The following is a 21,174-nucleotide window of genomic DNA, read 5'->3' on the forward strand; positions in this document are numbered from 1 at the left end:
AGTGATGATTATGGTTTTCAAATCTTGAACTTAAGAAAGTGCTATTGTAAACGAAGTGCTGCTATGAATTATATGCTAAGACAAATGTAATTATTTTAAATACAGTCCAAGGTGTAAACATGTGTGGAAATGAAGACTTAGGTATCTTTGCCTTCATTTTACACATGTCAATTAAGATGTAATAGATGTGTTTGCTGATGCTCTACACAATCGAATGTATGATAATGTCTTTGTGTAAGTAGCATAGATGAGACTGCTTTAGCTAGCATAGCATTCTCTTGTATGGTACTATTGTATTACATATTAACAAACATTTCTCATTTAATTTGTAAACTTGATGAAATGTACAAATACACTTTTACAATGCAGTAAGCACTAATGGATGTTTTAATTAAATCTTCATTCCAAACTGGGTTCTCTCTCTGAGTGCTAGAAAGGTTGTCTGACTATTGTTAAGCTCAGTGACTTAAGTAAGGCTCTGTTGAGCCTCTTGAATTTTATTGGCTGTACATCCAGAGGTGCTGTATTTGTAGTACACTATGCAAAACAACAACAACAAACAAACAAAAAACAAAAACAAAATAAGCACCTTCCTGCTGCTACTCTCTGTTAACAACTGGAATATCTTTCTCACAGATATTTTTTCTTTCTAATCAGAATGCTGATTTGAAGAAACAGCTTCATGAACTTCAAGCCAAAATCACAGCTTTGAGTGAGAAACAGGTAAGGAAACGGAGATGTATTTTGAACACCCTGTTCTAAAGATGCCTCTTTTCCCAGCTTCCAAGAGAGCTGCTGAGTTTTTAAATGAAAAAAAGTGTGGGCAACCAGACATTTTGGCTTCTTATTTGATTTCTCAACAAAAGATGGGATGAGTTATTGCAAGTCTATCAAGCAAGCAATCAGTGGAAGCAATAGCAATTTCTTGAATCTAATGTTTTATATTAAGGGAGCTGGGAAAATTAATTTTGTCACTTCGTTTATTATCATCTTGAAACTGACTCTGAACCAGACCATTCTGGTTTAGGCAAATCTTTAGAGTTTATCTTAGTTGGTCCACACTGTATATCTGGATAAGTATGCTTGAATTTTTCCTCATGTTGAGAGCAACTAAATCCCTGTCAGTTATGGGTGCCTAGCAGACAATTTGGAGATTAGTTGTGTGTACTTGCCGTGTTAAATTACACCACAATTGTCTCACATTTTCCATTTGGTAGAAATAGAAAGATTGTGGAACTAGAAGATTCATATTGTGGTTAACTAGGAGAAAAAGAAGTACCATTGTGAGATCTACGAAACTTGCACTCAGTTTTGTTTTTTAAAAAACAAAACAGCAACACAGAAAAAAACACACATACAACCCCCCATAAAAAGTTAACTGACTTAAGTAGTCCCTTAATTGTATTGCTATTAGCTCAATAACAGAACCCAAGTTAGGTCAATAGATAACACTTTGAAGAGGGAAAACGTTTTAGAACTAATGCCTAGGTAAAAATATAGCTATGCATCAGAGTCACATCTTTATACCTACATTCTTCTGTTATTATCTGCGTGTGTTCTGTTTTGAGAATTACCTTTCCTAAGGAATGGGCAGGCTCTGATAAACATTTATCACATTTATGAAGAAATTTCATTTACTAAAAATTAGTGTGTTTTAGTAGTGAAACAGTGAGTCTTGGAAGGAACATGTAAACATAATAAAGAAAATTATTTTTTAATGAGAACACTAATTCAACAAAAACTGAGGTTTTGCTGATGTGATGGCATGTCTCTCTTGAAGATGATTTATTCTCTAAAACCAGCATGAGCCTCTGCATATGGTTATGTCTCACAGCAAGCAGCTTCAGAATACTGGTAAACTCTACAGGCCTGTGGTGATATCAAAATTAGCTTGCCTTGATGCCACAAAGTGAGTCACATTGACTACCAGATCAGCAGGGACAGGGAGTGAGGTAGTGAATGGAAGGTAAGAAAGAAGTAGGCGTAACTTACTGTAACTTTTAATCTTGGCTTCATAACTCTTCAAAGGTATGTTACAGAGTGGTCTTATACTAACATGTATTTTAAATCATCAGTCACCACAGATGCAGCTGTATCATTTCTGCTGAAAATTATGACTCAGAGTACCAACATGCACTTGTTCATGGGATGAACATGGGCTAAGTTTCCAAAAGACTTTGAAAAATAAGTTTCTGACTTCACTTCAGCCACACAGCAAATACGGTCAATATGAAATCACAGTCCAGCTTCCTCCTTTATGTTTTTATGGTTCTTGTTATCAGTGGAACAGTGAACTTCTCTGTCTCTTAAGTTTAAACATTTTATTGTATCTGGACTACAGAACTGCAATGTCCCAGTAGATAATGTTGTTAAAGTAGTATGGCTGCTAAAATGGCACAGTTATGGTAAATGTGAATTGCAGAAAAAACCCCACAAGTTCCCAATGCAGAGAATTGCTCACTTCCTTTTGTGGGAAGTTGTTGTATTGACATCTGTGGCATAGAAATGCAGAGTTGAGCAGCATTTTAGAGGCTGCAAAAAAAAACTTTTTTCTGTTCTAACTTTTATTTCTCTTTAGAAAAAAAATTATTATCAATTGTTTTATTATCCAACAATGCATTTTCACACAGCGTGGAGAAACATGTAGTTTTGCATAGTAAATAAATGCTTTACATTTTGCAGTGTATTTCCTAATCAGTGTTATCTTTCCTCTTGTTTAGAGCCAAGTAAATAGTCTTGATGTCTGATGTCCAGTGAATATGCTTTGAGGGCCTAACTCCACTGTGGACAGTTGTGGGAGGCATAATTGGCACTGTTTGATAAGCTTATAATGAAGCATGACAAACTACAGAGATAGTGATGTGGAGCTGAGACCCTGGTTGTTAGAGAGGCAGCATACTGAAACATTTCTGGCTTCTGAAATATGACATCAGCCTAATGTAGCCTTTTTCATGCATCTTTGTTAAATAAGAAAGCAAAGAAGAATTGTGCAAGAACCAAGTCAGTAGTAGGTTAGTTAAAAGCTTTTAGTTGCTTTAGGACTTCTCTGCATTTCTGAAGCACTGTGAGAGTAGTGCTGACACTTGCTGCCAGTTGCTGCAGTGATTCATAGTGGCTTGGGTTTCTTGCTGAGAATTAATAATGACAGCTCTGTTCAAAAGTTTGTAGAAGTGAAGAGATCTGGCAGAGTACACAAAGGAAGCAAGTAGGCTGCGCAGCGTGTAGGCTTAAACAGAAAGAAATCAGTTAGCTGATGCTGGAGGGTTAAACTGTTACAGCATAAGGTATGTCATATATTCACATGTTTTTTTGAAAACGTGAAAGAGGTGAAATAAATGCTTTAATTTGTTTCACCTGAGAGATGATGAAGCAATGTGTGTTGATTGTGTTTCATATGGAGGAAACACTCCAAAAAAATAACTTTCTTGAAGATAATTTGCATTTCAAGGGCAGTAAATTGGAATCCTTCTGACAATTATTTTCCTCTACTAGTCTCTTTACGTTACTACCATGGAGTTCTAAACTGCTTACCTTACCTTTCTAATCTGGGGGCATTAAGGTGACTTCAGTTTAACAGTCTTGTTCCTCAGCTGTAAATGCGAGTGCTGCGGTTTGGGAGCCCTGAATGGGTTGATATTATTTTAAAATATGTTTTCTCTTTCTTCCCCCACCCCTTTCATTAATAAAGACAAGTCAAGCTTATTTTTTTGCAGAACAGTTTTAATTGCCAAATCTAATTAATATGTATTAATTCTGTTGCTGTGGAACACTGTTTTTTATTACTTTTTCACATCTTCATAAGAAAATCATAGCCTTAGTGCTCTTTCCTTCCTTTTGTATTCTGTGGTAGCATCTTCCTTTGGCATCCTGTTTTGTAGACTTCACCCACAGTTACCCATCAGTACTCAGCTTTTTTCTGGGTTAAATATACTTCTTGCAATCAAAAACATAAATAATGTGTTCTTTAATTTTTCCATGAGGAGGTTTACCCATGTGTTCTTTTTTTACTTTTTGGAAGTAGGCTAAAGATTGTTACCAGTGAGACTAGTGAAAGACTGAGTTAGAGCAAGGCTAACATAAAGGAGCAGGAGGTAGGTAATCTTGAAGTAAACACTTATTTTCTGCTTCTTTCCCTCCATAGTTAATGAAAAAATTATATGATCTTGCAGATAGGTCATCATTGAATATGTATCATAACTACTTTTTTCCAGTGACAAGAAGAGGTTGTGTTTATTTGACTAAAGAACTGTAAAGAAAGAAGTGGGCAGCAAACATGCTTTTTAGCAATATCGTATCAAATACAGTGGAATTTCTAGATCTGTCCTTAATATAATTTCTTTAAAAAGCTGGAGCAACATTCCATCTTAAATGTGGAGGAAGGCTTACAGGAACAGTCTTTTGACCTTACGGTGAAAAGATGATGGTGCTAAGCATACACTAAAAAGATTCCATGGCTCTTTACCCTATATTTGCAAATAAAATTAAAACGTCTTTTGCTGTTGTTGCAGACAAATGAATTGAATCTTCAAGAAAAAATCTGGTGAAAACCAGACTTGTATTCCACTGCATTTACTCTTGACATGGAAAGAATAAAGTGGATCCCATTGTTACTTTGATTTCTGAAGAGCTGTATGCACTTGTAGGAAAAAGTACTCAAAAATAGTTTTTTGTGTAGGGATACTTGTCTATTTATTTTTCATGGAGGAAACATTTTAACATACTTTCCTGTGAATAATAGTTGAAACTGTAGAAAATCATCAGAAAAAATTCACACTATAAAAACGGGCCTATCTCTATTATTATAAAGAGGCAAATCCAGTGACTTTTCTTATATTTAAAGCTTACAGTAAATTGATAGTTGAGGTTATTCTACATTCTGAATGTTCAGGGTGAGACTCTTCTAACCTTGCCACTAAGTAGGAAATAATGGGAAAGAACATTTTGGAGGGATTTTAAGAGTGGTAGTATAATAAGAATGGTAGTTGAATAAATGTAAAAGTGGTTTAGATTGACAAAGGAAACTTGTTATTTAAATCTTTAAAAACTGGCATGAATAAGTTTAAGCATTAATTTTGCTATATTTATTTACAGGTACCATAGCTGAGTAATGAAAAGATTGGTAATATGCATTAATTCATCCTGTGAGACTTCTTGAATGCTTGTCATCATAGTGATGGAGGCTTTTTGAACACATTATCAGGAAATTCTATCCAAAACTGTGTTCTGGGATATTCTGTAAAGAAGAAAGGCAGTGTTTTGGTGAGAGGAGTGTAAGTGCAAGAAATACAGAGAACAAGTGGGAAACTGGGTGCAGTTTATGGGTAGGAAGGAGCACTTTGAAATGCTTCTGTATAAGAAAATAGGCAAGATACGCTTGTATGTTATAGATACACCATGGGAACTTTAGGACTCAAAATCTTTCTATAATGATGAAGTTGCCCTCTTCTCACTTCTGCCAGTTTTTTCTGGAGTTTCTAATTCCTCCTTTTCCCAGGATCCATCAAGGGCATATTAAAATTCCAGTTACTTTGTCAGTAATGGAGGACGTGTGCAAATATGCCATATGAGCGTGTAGTAACTAATAACTCGAGGCAGGTGGTACTTCATTTCAGTTCCAGTTGTTTATCTGGGACCATACCTATTCCTAAACACCTATATTTTTAAAGTAAATAGCATGAATGTTAAAGTTATGCTAATTTCCATCCAACAGCAAGCATCCATTTCTGCCAGCTGTTTATAAAGCAGTCTTAAAATATATGAAAAATTTGTACCTTCCCAGAGTTTGGTTTCAATAATTAAATCCTATAGTGATACACTTAGCTTTTATCCGCCCATAATTGATGATTTGTAGATTCCTTTCTTTGATGGTTTGAAGTAGGCTCTCATTTTTCCTGTCAGAAAGATACTGGTCTGTCTGAATATAAAGAGGAGTAAGTTAACTGCCTCTGTGAATCATCAGACCCTTTCAAACCCTCTGATCAGTGTGAGCAGCACCTGTTTAGAAGGTGAATGTTTGTTTGAGAAATCTGCATGAGCTTACTATTTTAATCTTTGGTATTTATTTAATTTGTATCTGAATATTCTGTGAAAATGTGAATATAATGACTTCTCATTAAGTTATCATCTCACATATTCTCAAGATATACTAGCTGAAGCAAATTTTTAATGCTGTGCAGATGATTGTAGACAGGCAGAGTGTATGTATCTCTCCCTGCTGCCTCTTTTACCCCAAACTCTTTTGCAAAACTGATGTTATAATTGTCTGCATATTACTGAAATATTGCTAAGCTTTCTCAGACATTTTGTCATATTTAAATCATTATTAAACCCATATTGGCTTCTAAACTGGAATTTCCCATTCTTCTCTTAATGTAACTTCACCTAGACTTCTCACTTGTCATTTTATGAACTTAATTTTTGCCTAATATATGTTAGCACCAGACTAACTTAATTTAGGAAATGCAAGTGAGCATTTCATTATATCATTAAAAAGAAGAAAAACCCTCCACAGCTTCCCCCTCCTAGTCTTCCTCTAGGACTGATTTTCTGGCTCAAGTTTTAAATTTTGAGTTCATGCAGCTGGAGAACTTTTTTAATTGAGCCTAGTTGGAGATATTTTTCATCTTCATACAAGCCAAGGCATACCTCCTAAATAGCCTGCTCTGCTTGAAAATCAACATTGTAGATAGAAAATGGGCAGTTAAACTATATTTCCTTGAAAATCCCCTGCTGATGGCGAGAGTTGGGTATTAGGTTCTCCTGCATGTTCTGACTTGCTGGATAACCTCACACATCAGTAGTTATTTCAAGGCCTGCTATTCCCTTTTCTCTTTTATAGTTGGGAGAAAAGACAGGTGAAACATCAGATTGCAATAACTGGGATTTAGGGTGATTTGTTTATCACCCTTAAAGACATCTTAGTTGGAGGCTGGGAAAAGGGATTAATTCTACTAAGGAATTTTTATAGATGAAAACACATCAAAATAGCTCATTCTACTCTCTTCTGCATCTCCTTTGTCCTTAGGATACATCAGTGTTCACTGAAATTATAACCTGGTTATATATTTTCTGTCCATAAGAATGTTTTATTCAAACATAGGTCAAATCATTACGAATTCTACTATTTGTGGGCATTATATATAGTCAGTTTATTTCGGTATTGTACTCATTTCTGCTTTGACTTTTAAAATACTGGTTCTGACTTTGAGAAACTCCAAAAAGTGTATTATGTCTTTAGAGCAATGTTCCCATGTTGCATTGCAATAACTAGTTAGCATAGACACCTGATGGGGGTGTCAGGGAAGACAGGTGGTGGTGGAGACCAGATATCATGTAGGTTTTCTTGGTGTGTGTTTTTTTTAATTAGGTATGTTATTCTCAGAGCTTTTCTTATTTCCTTCTTCATGGTAAGTCTGTTAAAACTGGTATTGATACACAAGGTGTATTTCTAAACTTTCCTCCCCTTCTTGTGACTTAACAGGTAGATTTAGGCAGTGGCAAGTGCAGAATTCTGACAGGCGTTTTGCTGGAATGAAGTTTGAATTACTATGGGGGTCAGTAGAGGGGTGGAGAGAGAGTACTTCCCAGGAGGCAATTCAGATAAGGGAACCTATTTCTTGACATTCTGTGTTGCCTTTGTGAGGGCCCATCACTCACTCCACTGGCTATAGAAAACTTACAGGAAGATTAGGTTTTGGTTACCTCCTGTGAGTTCATTACCTGTTTTCCGTACACCATCTATCTGATATGTTCTATGGAAAAGAATTCTTGTTCTTTCTCTTTTCAATGATGTAAAATTCTAAGTGACTTTTTACAGTAGACTTTTGAAAGCTAGCAGGGAGAAAGTCCTTGAGTTGTGATGAACGTTTCTTCTTTGTCTTGTTAACAAGCTTCAGGGTTAGGTGAGGTGAGTTAGAAATGGTTAGATAGTTGTGGTTCCTTTTTGGTTTTCAGTTTCTTTCTCAAGATTTCCTCAGTCAAATGTTGGCAGTGTGTCATAGTAAATGGGACACTAGTGCATAAGAGTTGGACCTAGGCTGCCCTATGTATCAAGGAGAAATGAGACAGCTTTTTCCTTACCCAATAAGTAAAACCTCAGTGATGCCATTTGTTCTTTTTATGGAAGGCAGATCTTGTTTACCTTATTTTTCCTTTAAAAATAGAGAAAAGTTACATAATAAGTCTAAAATGTGATGTGATTTGAGACACATGTTTTAGTGTTGCTTAATGTCCTGCAGAACAGTAAGGAGCTTTTATTTTAGACTTATGAAAATGTGAATACTTGGCAGTATCTAAGCTTGTGGAGTCTTGCTTCATATCCACGCACTCCCTTTATAAATTGTTTCATTTTTGTTCTAGTATGACAGCTTTTCAGAGCAGAGCTTTGTCCTTTTGAGTTTCAGCCAGCCCGGAACGGTGTGGATGTGTTTGATTGTCAGCAGCTTTCTAGTGTGAAAATCTCTGCGCACACACACATGTGGGTTGGTAACAACTGCTTCACCAGTCAGCTTGGATGAAACTATGTTCTCAAATTCTCCAACTCATTCTAAATTCTGTTACATATCTCCAGAAAATCTCCAGAAACGGAAATATCCCATTCTCTGAGTAAATAATGTGGGGGAAGCAGTTTTACAGCAGCCCAGAACACTAAGCTCCTAACATTTATCCACTGGGCGATTAAAATTTTGTGGTCTGAAGGCACTGTGCTCTCTGTTTGAAACTTGGAAACAGAAGTTTTTCAGTTTCTTAAGTTTTTTCCAATGAAAACAACAAGATTCAGTTCTACCTGCCATATAAGAACTACTTTCTCAACATCTTGTCTTCTGTAATGTGCAAGAATCCTGTATTTGAAGGCTGATTTGGTAGATGTGTCATACACAGTGAGGCTCTTCAGAAATCAGTTGAGATGCTTTAGTGTGTCGGCACTGTCCACTTAAAATGGATGAGAAGCCGTAAAATCTTGCTCTGCCTAAATGTTAGAAATTCATCTGCTGCCAGACCAGGACTGATGCTTTAATATCTTAAGGAGAAAATGACCCTCCATAGGGAAACATTGCAGAAGTGTCAGTTCTGCTGTTGTCTAGAGAACTAAGTATTATTCCCTTCTTTTGAACTTCCACCCGATTGTTTGATTACCTATAAAAGTAATGCTGTTTGGGACAAAAATTAATTGTAGGTCTGCTTTTAACATAACTTCAGGAACTTCAGAAGTTACTTTATAAAGGATTTTGGTGCACAATGCAATGTTGAAGTTGAGAAGATTCATTTTAACCAGATGCTAGGCTTCTTTTTTTGAAAGTGAATGAGTTTAGCCTTTATTTATAGATACAGGCAGAAATTATTTGAAAAATATTATCTTTAAATGTAACTTAGTATATGTAAATTTAATTTAAATATTCACTTAAACATGACTATCACAGAATAGATTTTGAGTTTATAGCAGTTTTCTTCATGGAAAACTGTCAAGAGACTTGATAATTTATCCCAAACTACTTTTAAATGCATTCAAGTAGTTGCATGGCTTTTGTCTGGCAGAGTTGCAACAGTCAAGAATGAAATTTCTGCAGAGGTCTTAATTTTTGAGCAAAATACAATACAGTTGGATGGGAAATGCAGATACTATGAGTTCAATTTTGATCTGTTAATGGAAAGATCTTTTTGAGAGGATTTTTAGTTCATTATATGAAGTTGTAACTTGTAGATCACTTTGGATACTTGAATATTCTCTGCACCCTGTAGTTTAGAGGTATGTGCGTCTCCTATTATCAGCAGCATTGTGTCAGCCCCTTGGAGTGTGTAAATTTTAAATTCCAAGGAATCCTATGGTAGAGTCAAGTTATCTTAAAATATGAACCCATTTTAATTTTTAGCCTTGTTTTTGTTATTCTTCTTACTTCAGTAATCTGAAGGCCTTTAAATCCCTCTTACATGGAGAACTATAAGGAAAAAACTTTAAGAACCCAGAGAAACCAACACTTAGAATGCAAATGTCTCTGGGCACTACAAGAAGTCAGGCAGACACACCAACCACAGGCAGACAGAATGGTCTGTTGGGCAAGCTAGCCTGTGAGCTGGATGGATCTGCAAGCAGAATATTTTTCTGAAGTCAACAAGAATTGCTAGATGTAACGTCTGTTACAAAATTGAAGCACTTAAAAGAGGGGAAACAGAGAGCTAACCAGTTTTAGAAACAGATGTACTAGTTGGGTTTACCTCACTGATGGTCTGCAATGCATTTTTCCTGGATAAACCAGTTTAAAACACAGGTGATAGTTTTTGTGTGTGTTTGCAGTAAATGCCAAATGCGTTGCTTTATCCTTTGCACTAGGAGGGCATGTGATGGTAATATAAAAATGTCCAGGTTCTGTATCCCTAAATCTTAATTTTTCTGACAAGAACAGAGGCACTAATCAAAGTGCTAAATAGGATGACCCTTCAGCAGCAGGGAAGTGACACTGCATGGGACACTAGTACAATGTACTTGCTTATTTTATGTGGTAACATGTTGGGCTGCTGTATAATGTGCTGGGTTTTATATTTGAATAGTAAGAGATAGTTACGGTGCTCATGTTCAAGAAGAAGGTTTAGAACTTGAAATATTGTATTGCTTTTATACTGCTTTTTTAGTTTTGGATATAAATACTACCTTTTAAAACTAAATTCCTTCAGAAGAAAAGTTGGTATTTATTAGGCTTGTACATCCTCTACAATAATCAGGGATGCTCTCAAAGTACTGACACTAGTGTACAGGGCATATTAAGTAATCTGTGTAGTGATCTGTGCACTGTTAAAAGGTAAAGGGATAAATAAACACCTTTTGCCCTTCTTTTGTTATCCTGCTTGCCTCTGCCTGCCGTTTTAAATGCTGTAAGCATCTTTTTATTCCATCAGTTCATAACAGACTTCACATATTGTGGATTTAGCTACGTTGAATTAAACTTTATGTACTGCTTCTCAGAATGATATTTGAGTTCCGAATTATTAAAAAGTTGCTTGAATGAGAATCACTGATCATGTGAAGCCTTGCAAGTGATAGAATCTTCTTCACCTTTATAGTTCACTTATAAATTTGAGTGGTGTCTGTTTTGCTAGCTTTTATATAATTTCTCTATTCAGGAATGTGTTTTTTAAACAGTGTGTGTATTATGGCATTTAGCAGATAGCTTCCCTTCTGACCTCTCCTGAGTTAACAGGAGACCCACTTAACTGACACACATACAGTAATTTTGAGCCTTTGCTTTCAAAAATATTTTAGTGGGTCAGATGTCTCAAAAATTTCATTACAACCTATATTTGCCTTTAAAATATTAATGATCTGCTCATGCAATATGCTGATTAAGACTAGAAAATGCTGAGACAAAAAGTTCATCCTACCACTTACGGTACTACGGGTTTCTCTGTGTTTACTTACATGTCTCAACCTACATTAAATATTCTAAGACCCCCTGAGTTGAAGTCTGTTCCTTGAAAATACAAGGTTTGACTAATTGCCCACAATCTCTCATAAACCTCTGTATGAGAAGAGAAAAGAGTTGTAGGCTTAAATTTAAACCAAGTCAAAAGCATGTGTGGAGGTGGGGTGGTATTTTCTTCTGGGTTTATTTTTTAATTATAATTCTACCTAGAGTGTAGAGTGTCTCTGCTCTCTTGGACTGGCTGGGGTGGTCAGTAAATCACTGAGAACAGAGCCCTTGCCCCCCGCCTCCCCTCACCTAATACTTTGAAAATTAGTTGTATAAATTTCTAGAGTTAAATTTTCCTCTAACAGTGTATAATAACAGGATCCCATACCTTGTGGTTTTGCAGGTTGTGATTATATGGCTGCTTTCATTAAGCTTTAAATTAGGCTGATGCTGTGAAAGTAGTGACCTGCCTTTCTGCTTGGTCTTAACTGCTTACTTCTGCATCTCTCTTGTGCTAGAATTTGTGCTCACATTGCTGTGCAGCAACTGGAGTCAAAAAGTTTTTTGGCTGAAGACTGAGATGTGCTAATTTTTGAACACAATCCAGTTTGCTCTCATGGCTTGAATGAATGCAGCTTTTGGCATAAGGGAAGTGGCAGAAAGGAAGGGCTGAAACAAAGGAAGGGTGAAACAGCTTTCATTTGACAGCTGCCTGAATGTATCCTAAACTAAACAGCTGTGTAACCGTAGCTTTGAACTAGGTCTGTGGCTTGGAAGTCTCCTGTTTCAGGGATGCCAAGTAAGGCGAATGTACCTGCAGCTCCTGAATGGCAGAAAGGAAGGCAGGCTGTGTCAGTCTTGCTTCTCCCACTGGAATAGCTAAATCTACACAGTAGCCCTATGCATGAAGCAGGCACAACACATGACAGTACACTCGAGTGACTGGGATTTAAGTACAGAGGATGGAGATTGTTACAGTTGCACATGGAAATTTTCCGTTAAATATTTAAATTTTGTCACCATTGATACCATTTGCAGTATAACCTTAAAACAAGAAGTATGAATATGAAGCACAAAACCAAATCTAAAATGGTCCTTCAGTGTTTTTTGAAGAATGAAATCCATACAACTTGAGTGGTACATGGGAAGAATAGGTGAGAAGGTTTTTTGGAAACTGTTTCACAGCAGAAAGCAACCTGAATTCTAAGGCATTAGGATATTTGTTGAAATTTCCTAAAACTGAATTAGTTAGACACAGAACTTTTAAATTCTGCCTGAGAACTTCTGTTGCAAGTCCTGAGTGTTTCAATATAAATCATGTACACTAGGGCCAATGTGTTAAGCTCTGGCTTTGAATAAAGCTATTAATGGACAACAGAAAATCAGACCTAAATGATAGTCCAGCTGTGAGTATCCTCAATCCTGCTGCCTGTTTATGAAAAAAGAGGAAACTCCTACATCTACCAAAAACAATGTTTTCTTTCCAGAGCTGCTTTTGTTCTCACTGGTTTTACATAGGCATAGCTACAGTGAGAATTTGTCCTGTACTTGGAGCTTAGTTTAAAAGTATTGAATTGGTTTTTTAATGCATGAATTGGAATAGAAACAAGGGTTTTTTTCTTCTGTAGAATTGATTCAACTTAAATAACAAATAGTAAAATTATTTGTTTGGGGTTTTGCGTATTGTGTGTTTTTTGAATTTTAGGCTTTAAATGTATGTAGGAGTCAAACTACTAAGGAGGACAATTTTTCTTCACCCATATTTCAAAGGGTGGCTGAGTTAGTAATAGAAAACCAGCAGTATGACTTGCAGAAAATCACTTTCAGAATCTAGAATTCTAGGGGGTAAATTCAGTCTTAATGCTGTAGAATATGTTTATATTTTGGATCAATATGTAGCAATTTTTCTTAATTAAAGACATTTATCGCTTAATCATTTTAAAAAACGCTAAAGAAACTCAAAGAATGCTGAAGCATAAGAAATAGGCATTCTGATTGAGTTGGCCACAGATGTGGATAAAAAAAAAAAGTTATTATTTGAAGTGGACATTTGTAAGAGGTTTTCTGCTTTTTCCAGGTAGGGCAGCCTCTGATTTTTCTGTCCTCTGCCCCCTGAAAACCCCCTATCATATTTGCTTTCTATGGTGGCAGGGTGCTGGGTAAAGGATGTCTGACAGGAAAGACATCTGTGAAACTTTAACATACTGTTCAGTAATTTTTCACTCGTGTGCTGATGCAGTCTGTTTCTGGACAAACCAGCAGCCAGGTGAATGAGAAAGGATACAAAAACTAACATAATGGAGCGTAAAACCAAACAAAAAACCTCCCACACCAAGCTACCACAACCACTACAATGAAAACAGAAACTCATCCTGGATTCTCACAGTCTAAAGAATGAGAATCACTCAAGACACTCACTGACAGTAGGCAGAGGAGGCTCCTTTACATGGAGGAAGTAGGAAGCATCCTGCTTTGTGCAACCTGGTCTAGTGTGAGGTGTCCCTGCTTGTAGGAGGGAGGTTGGAACCTGATGATCTTTAAGGTCCCTTCCAATCTTAACCATTTAATGACATTCTGCCCCCCTCCAAGTGCACTGCTAGTAGAGCACATAGTTGAACTCTAGAAACACAGACACGTACAGGATGCTTCTCAGAAGTGAGTTATTCCTCGATGATAAGAAGCAAGATAGTTATTACACAGGAAAGTAAAAAAGATGGAGAAGTTCAGGCATGTGATACACTCAAGAACATATAATGCAAGCTTGATTTTTGTAATGTGCACTCAGGGCTGATGCCATAATTGGTATTTAGATGGGGTATGGTAAATGGAAAACTGTAGTTAAAAAGGGAGCTCCAGAGGTTGTCTAGTCCAACCTTCTGCTCAAAGCACATATATACTTCATGAATACAGAGTGTTACCAGTCTCCCAAAAGGGATTGATGGCCTGGACTTGGATTATTTGAGTAGAAGTGTAACATTTGTTTTTCCATTTGTATTACTTAATATCCCTGTCTGAAGTCAACGCATGTGCCATCAGTCTTAATATGTTCACTCAAATATTTGACAATTTATTTTCCTGGCTGGAAAACTTCCTCCATTGCAGCATTTTAGGAAGACATTTTGAAACACTTTTCTTTCTAAAGCTCTTCCAGGGCATTAACAGTGCTGCAGCACTGCTGGCATTAACAGCAAGAGGAGTGCTACTGTATGCAAATGGTTTTTCTTACTGAGTTTTCTGCTAACTCTTAATATGAAAGTGAGCAACCAGTGCTTTTCTCTTGTGCATCCAATCATTATTAACTGCAGTAGATCTGAGCAGGTGGTATGACAAGGAGATAAATGTTTTTGTCCATCTGCAAGGTCTTATTCCAGTCCTTAGTGTTTCAGCATGTGTTTGAGATGACATCTTTCTTAACTCTAGTCTGAGCTGCTGTTAAACTTTTGCCTTTTTTTTTTTTTAATTAATGTCTTTTCATGAGGAAGTGAGGAGGGCAAAACTTACTGCAGTTTCCCTTCAGTGTCAGCTGTGTTTATTCTCTCTATGTGTAAAAGGTGGCTCTAGAGTTAGCTCTGTCCCTTGGACAGTTAATTAACCCTCCTGCTGTGGGCCTAGATATGTGCTCCTGCTGTTCAGTGATGTCTGTGAATTGACTGAAGAACATATACTCCTGGGCAGGTGTATGCAGAGAGAGAGAAAGACTCTGAGAAACAGAGAGAAAGACAATGGGGTAGCATGTGGCTTCATAATCTGTCACGCTGAATGCTAGCTCAAGCTTGTGAAAATTGGGGATTTCAGTTACAACAGGTAACTACTGAAAGGCACAGCTTACCATTCTGTGGTAACAACTAGTCAGTTTTGAAGGTGTTACTTTAAGAACAAACAATAATAGACGTCAACGTCAATAACCTGAAAATGTTCTTCAGTATTTGAAGCTTTGGAAACTCTTGAGTAACTACATAATCTCATATAAATAACTGTTCAAGGACTGACTTATGCTCTTAAAATACCAGATGCATGCAGTCCTAAAACAAGACAAGATGCAAACTCTGTGAATGTAGTGAAACTTCACAATACCAAAGCTGCCTGTGAAGTTTAGTGAAAGAGAAATAAAATTGATGCTTTGGTGTGTATTTTTATTTCAGAATTAACCCAGCTTGTTCTTAGGAGTTTCAAAGTCCTGGTTTTTTACAAACTTGTTTACAAATGCACACACCAAACTGGTTTGAAGCTTTCCTTTACTGCAACAGCCAGGAGTCTGTATTAAGCACGAACAGAAGCTTTTTATCAGCCACTTCTGAATAACGTTGTAGTCATTGCATTGTGATAGTTTTTTAATGGGCTTTTGTAGTTTCTTTCTGTCATGTATGTAGAAGGGCAGGCAAGTTCTAAAACTGGGAAAGATACACCACTTAATGCATACAACAGAAAAAACCTCTGGTCGGGCCTAAAGTCCTAATAACAAGTTGTTAAGTAGTTTGTTAGCTATAAGAAGACAGTAAATCGGTTATAGCAATAATGTTGCTACTCACACATCATCTGGAATCTGGATGCCAGTCATTCTGATGAACTGGAGTGATAATATTCAAGGTGCTTATCTCACATTTGGGGATGTGGTGGTGTAGAAATTAAAGCCCTTCTTAAGTCCATCTTGAGGGGTGAGTTTTAGTCTTGCTTCAGATTCCCATCGAAATCTTCCTTTGGTCTTTGTTGTGTTGGTAGTGGGACTACCTGGTGATTGTATCCTTTGTGTGCCTTTGGCTATGGGGACTGTTCTGCTGTAACAGGGCTTGTGACCTAGATATGGCTTGACCCTTGAACTTAGAAGTTTATTCTGGGTTCTGTTACAGTCCTTCTATATACATCTCGTGAGATGTAATTTAATTCTTGATTAGGTTGCTTGCTGGAGATCTGGATTCAGATGTGAAATTTGCTTAAATGTGAGCTGGTAGATGCCAGTCTCTAGTTAAGGATGCTCACTAAATAATGGAACATCTCCAGTGTTTCCCTGTAAATTACATGCTGCTGTATCCATCTGCAAATGCTAGATTTTGTACAATTGATTGAGAAGAAGTCAAAAGAATTTGAGTAAATAGAGCTAGGAGGTATTGCCTCAGAAGCAGTGAAAGAGGGCATATTAGCACACAATGTCTGTGTAGAGAGGGCACATGGATGCTCTGTAATGCCAACAACCTTCAGAGCAGAGATACTCATACTTGAAAGCTTGATTTCTAGTGCTGTTGAAATGGTAAAAATACAAAGGGAAATGGAGGGCTTTCTGTTTAAACCAGCCTTTTGGGGACTCTAGTTAAAATTTAGTTGCAACTTATGATATACTGATCTCTGTTGTTCACCCTAAAACATCCTAGCTGCTCACAGGATGATTTTCTGTTGCTTGGGATGAGGAAGAAGCTGAGATGGTACTCAAGACACTAAGGCAGGGCTACAGCTTTGGTCATCTTCATTGTGAAGTGTATTAGAAGAGGAAAAAAAAAAAAAGATGTTTGCTGTCTGTATTTTCCCCTTACTATTTCCCTATATTCTGTATTCAGAGAACAGTTTTGTAGCACATTCTGTTCAGTGAGTAGGTAAAAAAAAAAAAATCATAGTCTGGAATTTAGGAACTGCTGTAAATTCTAATTCCTACTTTCCTGTCATTCACGAGATGTACTTACAAACGCCTTTTGCTTCTCTGTGCCAAATCCCTGATCAGTTAAACATGGCTCAGAGTATTTCCACAAGTGACTGCATAACTGAAGATACATTAATTTCTGTTTACAAGCTACCTAGGTTATGCAAAGAGCTACATTACTATTAAATGTAAATGATCTGATACTACACACATGTATGGACATGGAGGCACCCTGCTGTCCATATACACTATAGCTATGTAGGAACATCACATGTTTTCTAAGTTTTCAAAATAGATTTTTTATGATTGTGTTTTTTAAATCCTCCTTGTATGTGGGAAAACTTTCAGGTATATTCTAGTCTTCCAAGGGAAAACATGCATAAGGCAATAAAAGCTTTTTCATTAGGCTGTAATGTTTGTGCAAGTGCTGTGGAGTAGCGTTGCTTCAATAGCTGTATTTAAAGGAGCTTCTGCAGGACCCCTGCTCCTCTCCCTCTAAAAGCAGTTAAATCAATTCTAAGCTAATTGTAAATTTAAAAACTGTAAGGTACAAGATTTTAACGGTACCTACTTTGCAAACAAATACACCTTAGTATTAAATGGGTAGGGGGGGTTAAGCTTAGTTGAAGCTCCTTGCAGTAGCACAATCAGTTCAAAGAGTGCTGATCAAAGGCTACCAAACAGTTTTCCTTTCTGTTGAATTTAAGGGCTGCATAATCTTGATAGAGAGAATGTCTTGGTGTAAGGTTTTTTTGTGCAGATTTGGATAGATTGTAATGGTTCTTGGATTATTTTCTTCAAGAATGCTGTACTAAGAGTTGTCAGAAGCAGTCTGTCCTTGAGCAACTGATCTCAGGTTTGAACTGGATTTCAGTAAGTGTCATCATGATAAATTCATGTTGGCCTGAACTGTAGTGCCCAATAAGAAAGCTTTGTTAATGTATGGCTAAGATAGGAACAGGTTGCAAGCTGTTAACCACAAATCCAAACTTGTCCAGTTCCCATGATTTACTGCAAATTTAATTATTAAATTGCCTGATATAAATCATTATATGCACATTTTAAGGTTCTAAAAGATATTAATTTTTCATTGTTTTCCTCACGTAGCCACCTGATCTACAATTTATAGTTCTGAGGGCTAGGAACATTATTAGAGTGTTGTCCTTTAGGATGCCAACACATCAGTAATCCTGTTTGGAATGTTAGCTTCTGGTATAATCACTTTTAGATATAAACATTCATATTTCACCTGAAACAAAAAACTGCTGATTTTTTTAAAGTGGATTGTTTTCTTTTAAAATTAATCTCTTGGCAGTTTTCATTGTGTGTCTGTAATGCTGCAGCAAAACTGATGAGTTACGTGGCAGTGTTTGTCTGTAGATATATTCAGCTGAAACTTGGATACCCTGACAGCCCCTCACATGGAGAGGAGAGCTTGTCCACAGCCATGGGAAGAAGGCTGCAAATGGCAAAAAGCAGTATATTGTGATATGGACATAGTTTGTCTTGTTCTGCTGTTTTCTTACTCACTTTAAGTAATTCATTCAGAAGTAATTATGCTGGAAGTCACATAAATGAAGATTGTATTCCCTAGTGCATGAAATGAAAGCACAAAAATTGTTCCAACATGTAGAGTTGTGGAGCATAAAATTTCTGCTTTGTATAATATACTTCTGTAGAATAACTTATAAAAGACTCTCAAGATCAATTTGTTAATGTTTGTGTGTTGCTTTGAAGTATTAAATTGCCTCATAAGCAATAGGGACAAAATAGTGTTCTAACCTACTTTGGTTGCTCATACATAACGAAGGGCAAATTCTGTTAGAATACCATTGGTTTGGTATAATGCCATGGTGCCTGGACACTATCGAAATGTGTGTAGGTGGAGAACCATCTGTGTAGACGAGCCTACAAATATAAACACCTATTTAGGACAAGGTCTTAGTGTTCACTAATTTCACATGTGAATCTGGAACATAGTTTCATGCTTCGTTTTGCTATGAAATGAAGTGCGGAAAGGAAGAAGTATGTTCCTAGAGTCAGATCTACTCCTAGTAATCTTCACTCTGACATATTTACTTAATCTTATTTAGAAGGTTTTGAGCTTCTTCAGAAAATATTATAGATTTTTATATCTTCCAATGGTTCTCTATTTTTGGTTTGTCTGTTTCTCTTTAATGATGTTTTGTTTTCCTTGGCTTTGAGAGATACTCTTAGAAGAAATGTAGCTACAGATATTATTTATTTGCTAGTGAAAGGGTACTCATGTCGTTCTGTGTTGGAAGGACAAAAAATAGAGTGAGTGGCAGCTCTACAAGTAGGGCTCTGCCTTAAGGTAGCCAATGTATTTCTGTTGCAAGCTGCTGCCCTGTGAGAAGAGGGAAGGAACATACCACATGCTTACTCCACACAATTTCAGTCCTGTATCAGATCTCAATCTCATGCTACTAAGTTATTTACAGCAAGATGTCAGACTGTGAACAGGTGCACCTGAGGAACAGAGTCATCTTTTGTTCTATAAACCTATGTATTTTTCCTGAACTGAATTCTGAAAAATAATAGACTAATAAGTGCAGTACATAGAATAGTTAACTGGCACCTCATTTAGAAAATTTCAGTGTACTCTGGGGCACTCAACAACATCAGAATACAAATGGCACAGAAAAAGTCAGTCTTTCTGATTAAAAGCCAGACCTGTTTTCCTGTTGGTGTGTATGGTTGGAGAGCTAAATACTCCATAGGAGTGTCACAATGGGGGCATTTAGTTGCTACAAGCACCACTATTTTACACTCTCTCTGCTGCCCTTGTGTCATTGGTACTTTTCACCATTCACTTCTGATCAATTTTAAGGATGTCTGTCTGTACTGCTACTGCAAAAATTTAGCTGAACTAATTCTACAAAAGGACAGTATGATTTTTTGTTTTAAAAGCGGTCATCTTAATTTGTTTAGGAGAAGTAGTTCTGGACCCAAAAAAAAAATCTCTATAATTGTTTTCCTGTTTCTAAAAGAAAGTTGAGTAAAATAACAGATTTAAAAAAAAAAAATCAATCAAAATTTATTTAACAGTATCTTTCAAAGTTTGCTCGAATTTGACTTGATAGGAAGCAGAAATACATAATTTTTATCGTATACATTCCGCATGGATTGATTAAGCATTATTTAACAATAAACATTTACAAAATTTTTATTTAACCTATCTTTTTTAAATTTCACTTTTCTTTGGATCTGTTAAATGGACCAGAATATTTACATTACATTATATGAGTGATGTATCAAAGAGCTCTTCTATAGACATTGCTAATTGTTTAGTATAATGTGTAGGATGTTCCAGCCGCTCCCCAGGCTTGATTCTCATCAGTTAAAATCAGTAAATTTTTTGTTCACTTGAATTGGTAGAGAATCTAGTCTTCTATAGAAAACTCTTGTATTTTCTGAATAATACCAATAAGAAATAAGATAACTGAACTTTACCTCCATTGTCAGAGAAAATGATACCATAGATTTTGGAATGGAAACAGGGCAGAGTAGAACCCAGAAACATGCCTCAGCCATGGGCAGACTGTGCAAAGCAGCCTGCAGAGGAGCATTCCCAGCAGTCATTATGAGTGATACTGATAGTTTACTCTAAAAGATACTGAACAGTAGAATGGTGACAGTGGTCATAACACTTAAAATCACTACACCAACCAGAGAAGGTTACGAATACTTTAAAATTACTTAGAATATCTTGTCTTAGAATATCAGGAATGCAAAACAAGTGAGTAGCTATGGGGTTTAGTCCATATGTAAAAGAGAAAGTAAAACAAAAATCCTTGAAACACACCATTAACAACAGCCCTCAGTGTAGTTAATCCAGGCAATTTATGAAATAACATTATGTGCTATTTTTTTTGCCAACTTTTATGTTGTTGCATTCTAGTTGTGTAAAGATAACTTATTTCTCATCAGCTTTATTGATTCTAATATATAGGAGTTACAAACACAGAAATTGCTGTACAAACAAAACTGGTTTTAATAGTGGGTTTTTAAAAATTTTGGAAGGAGTTGTTAATCTTGCTGTTTGTAGGTCTTAGTTTTCTCTCATGTGTTTTATTTGTAGTCGGCCTGGTTTTGTCTGTTTAAATTATGATAGGAAACATG

General features: G+C 36.4%; 1 protein-coding gene across 8 annotated transcripts in view; it reads left to right on the forward strand.

The window, feature by feature from the left end:
- PHF21A (PHD finger protein 21A) overlaps positions 1–21,174 on the forward strand; it is a 129,516-nt gene that overhangs the window by 40,783 nt on the left and 67,559 nt on the right. For all 8 annotated transcript variants that reach the window (XM_051622126.1, XM_051622128.1, XM_051622122.1 and 5 more), the window contains exon 5: positions 658–723. In XM_051622126.1, coding sequence (XP_051478086.1) covers positions 658–723 — 66 coding nt within the window. The remainder of the gene's footprint in view (positions 1–657; positions 724–21,174) is intronic.

The sequence above is a fragment of the Apus apus genome, chromosome 5 (genome assembly GCF_020740795.1).
Source record: "Apus apus isolate bApuApu2 chromosome 5, bApuApu2.pri.cur, whole genome shotgun sequence".
Lineage (NCBI taxonomy): Eukaryota > Metazoa > Chordata > Aves > Apodiformes > Apodidae > Apus > Apus apus.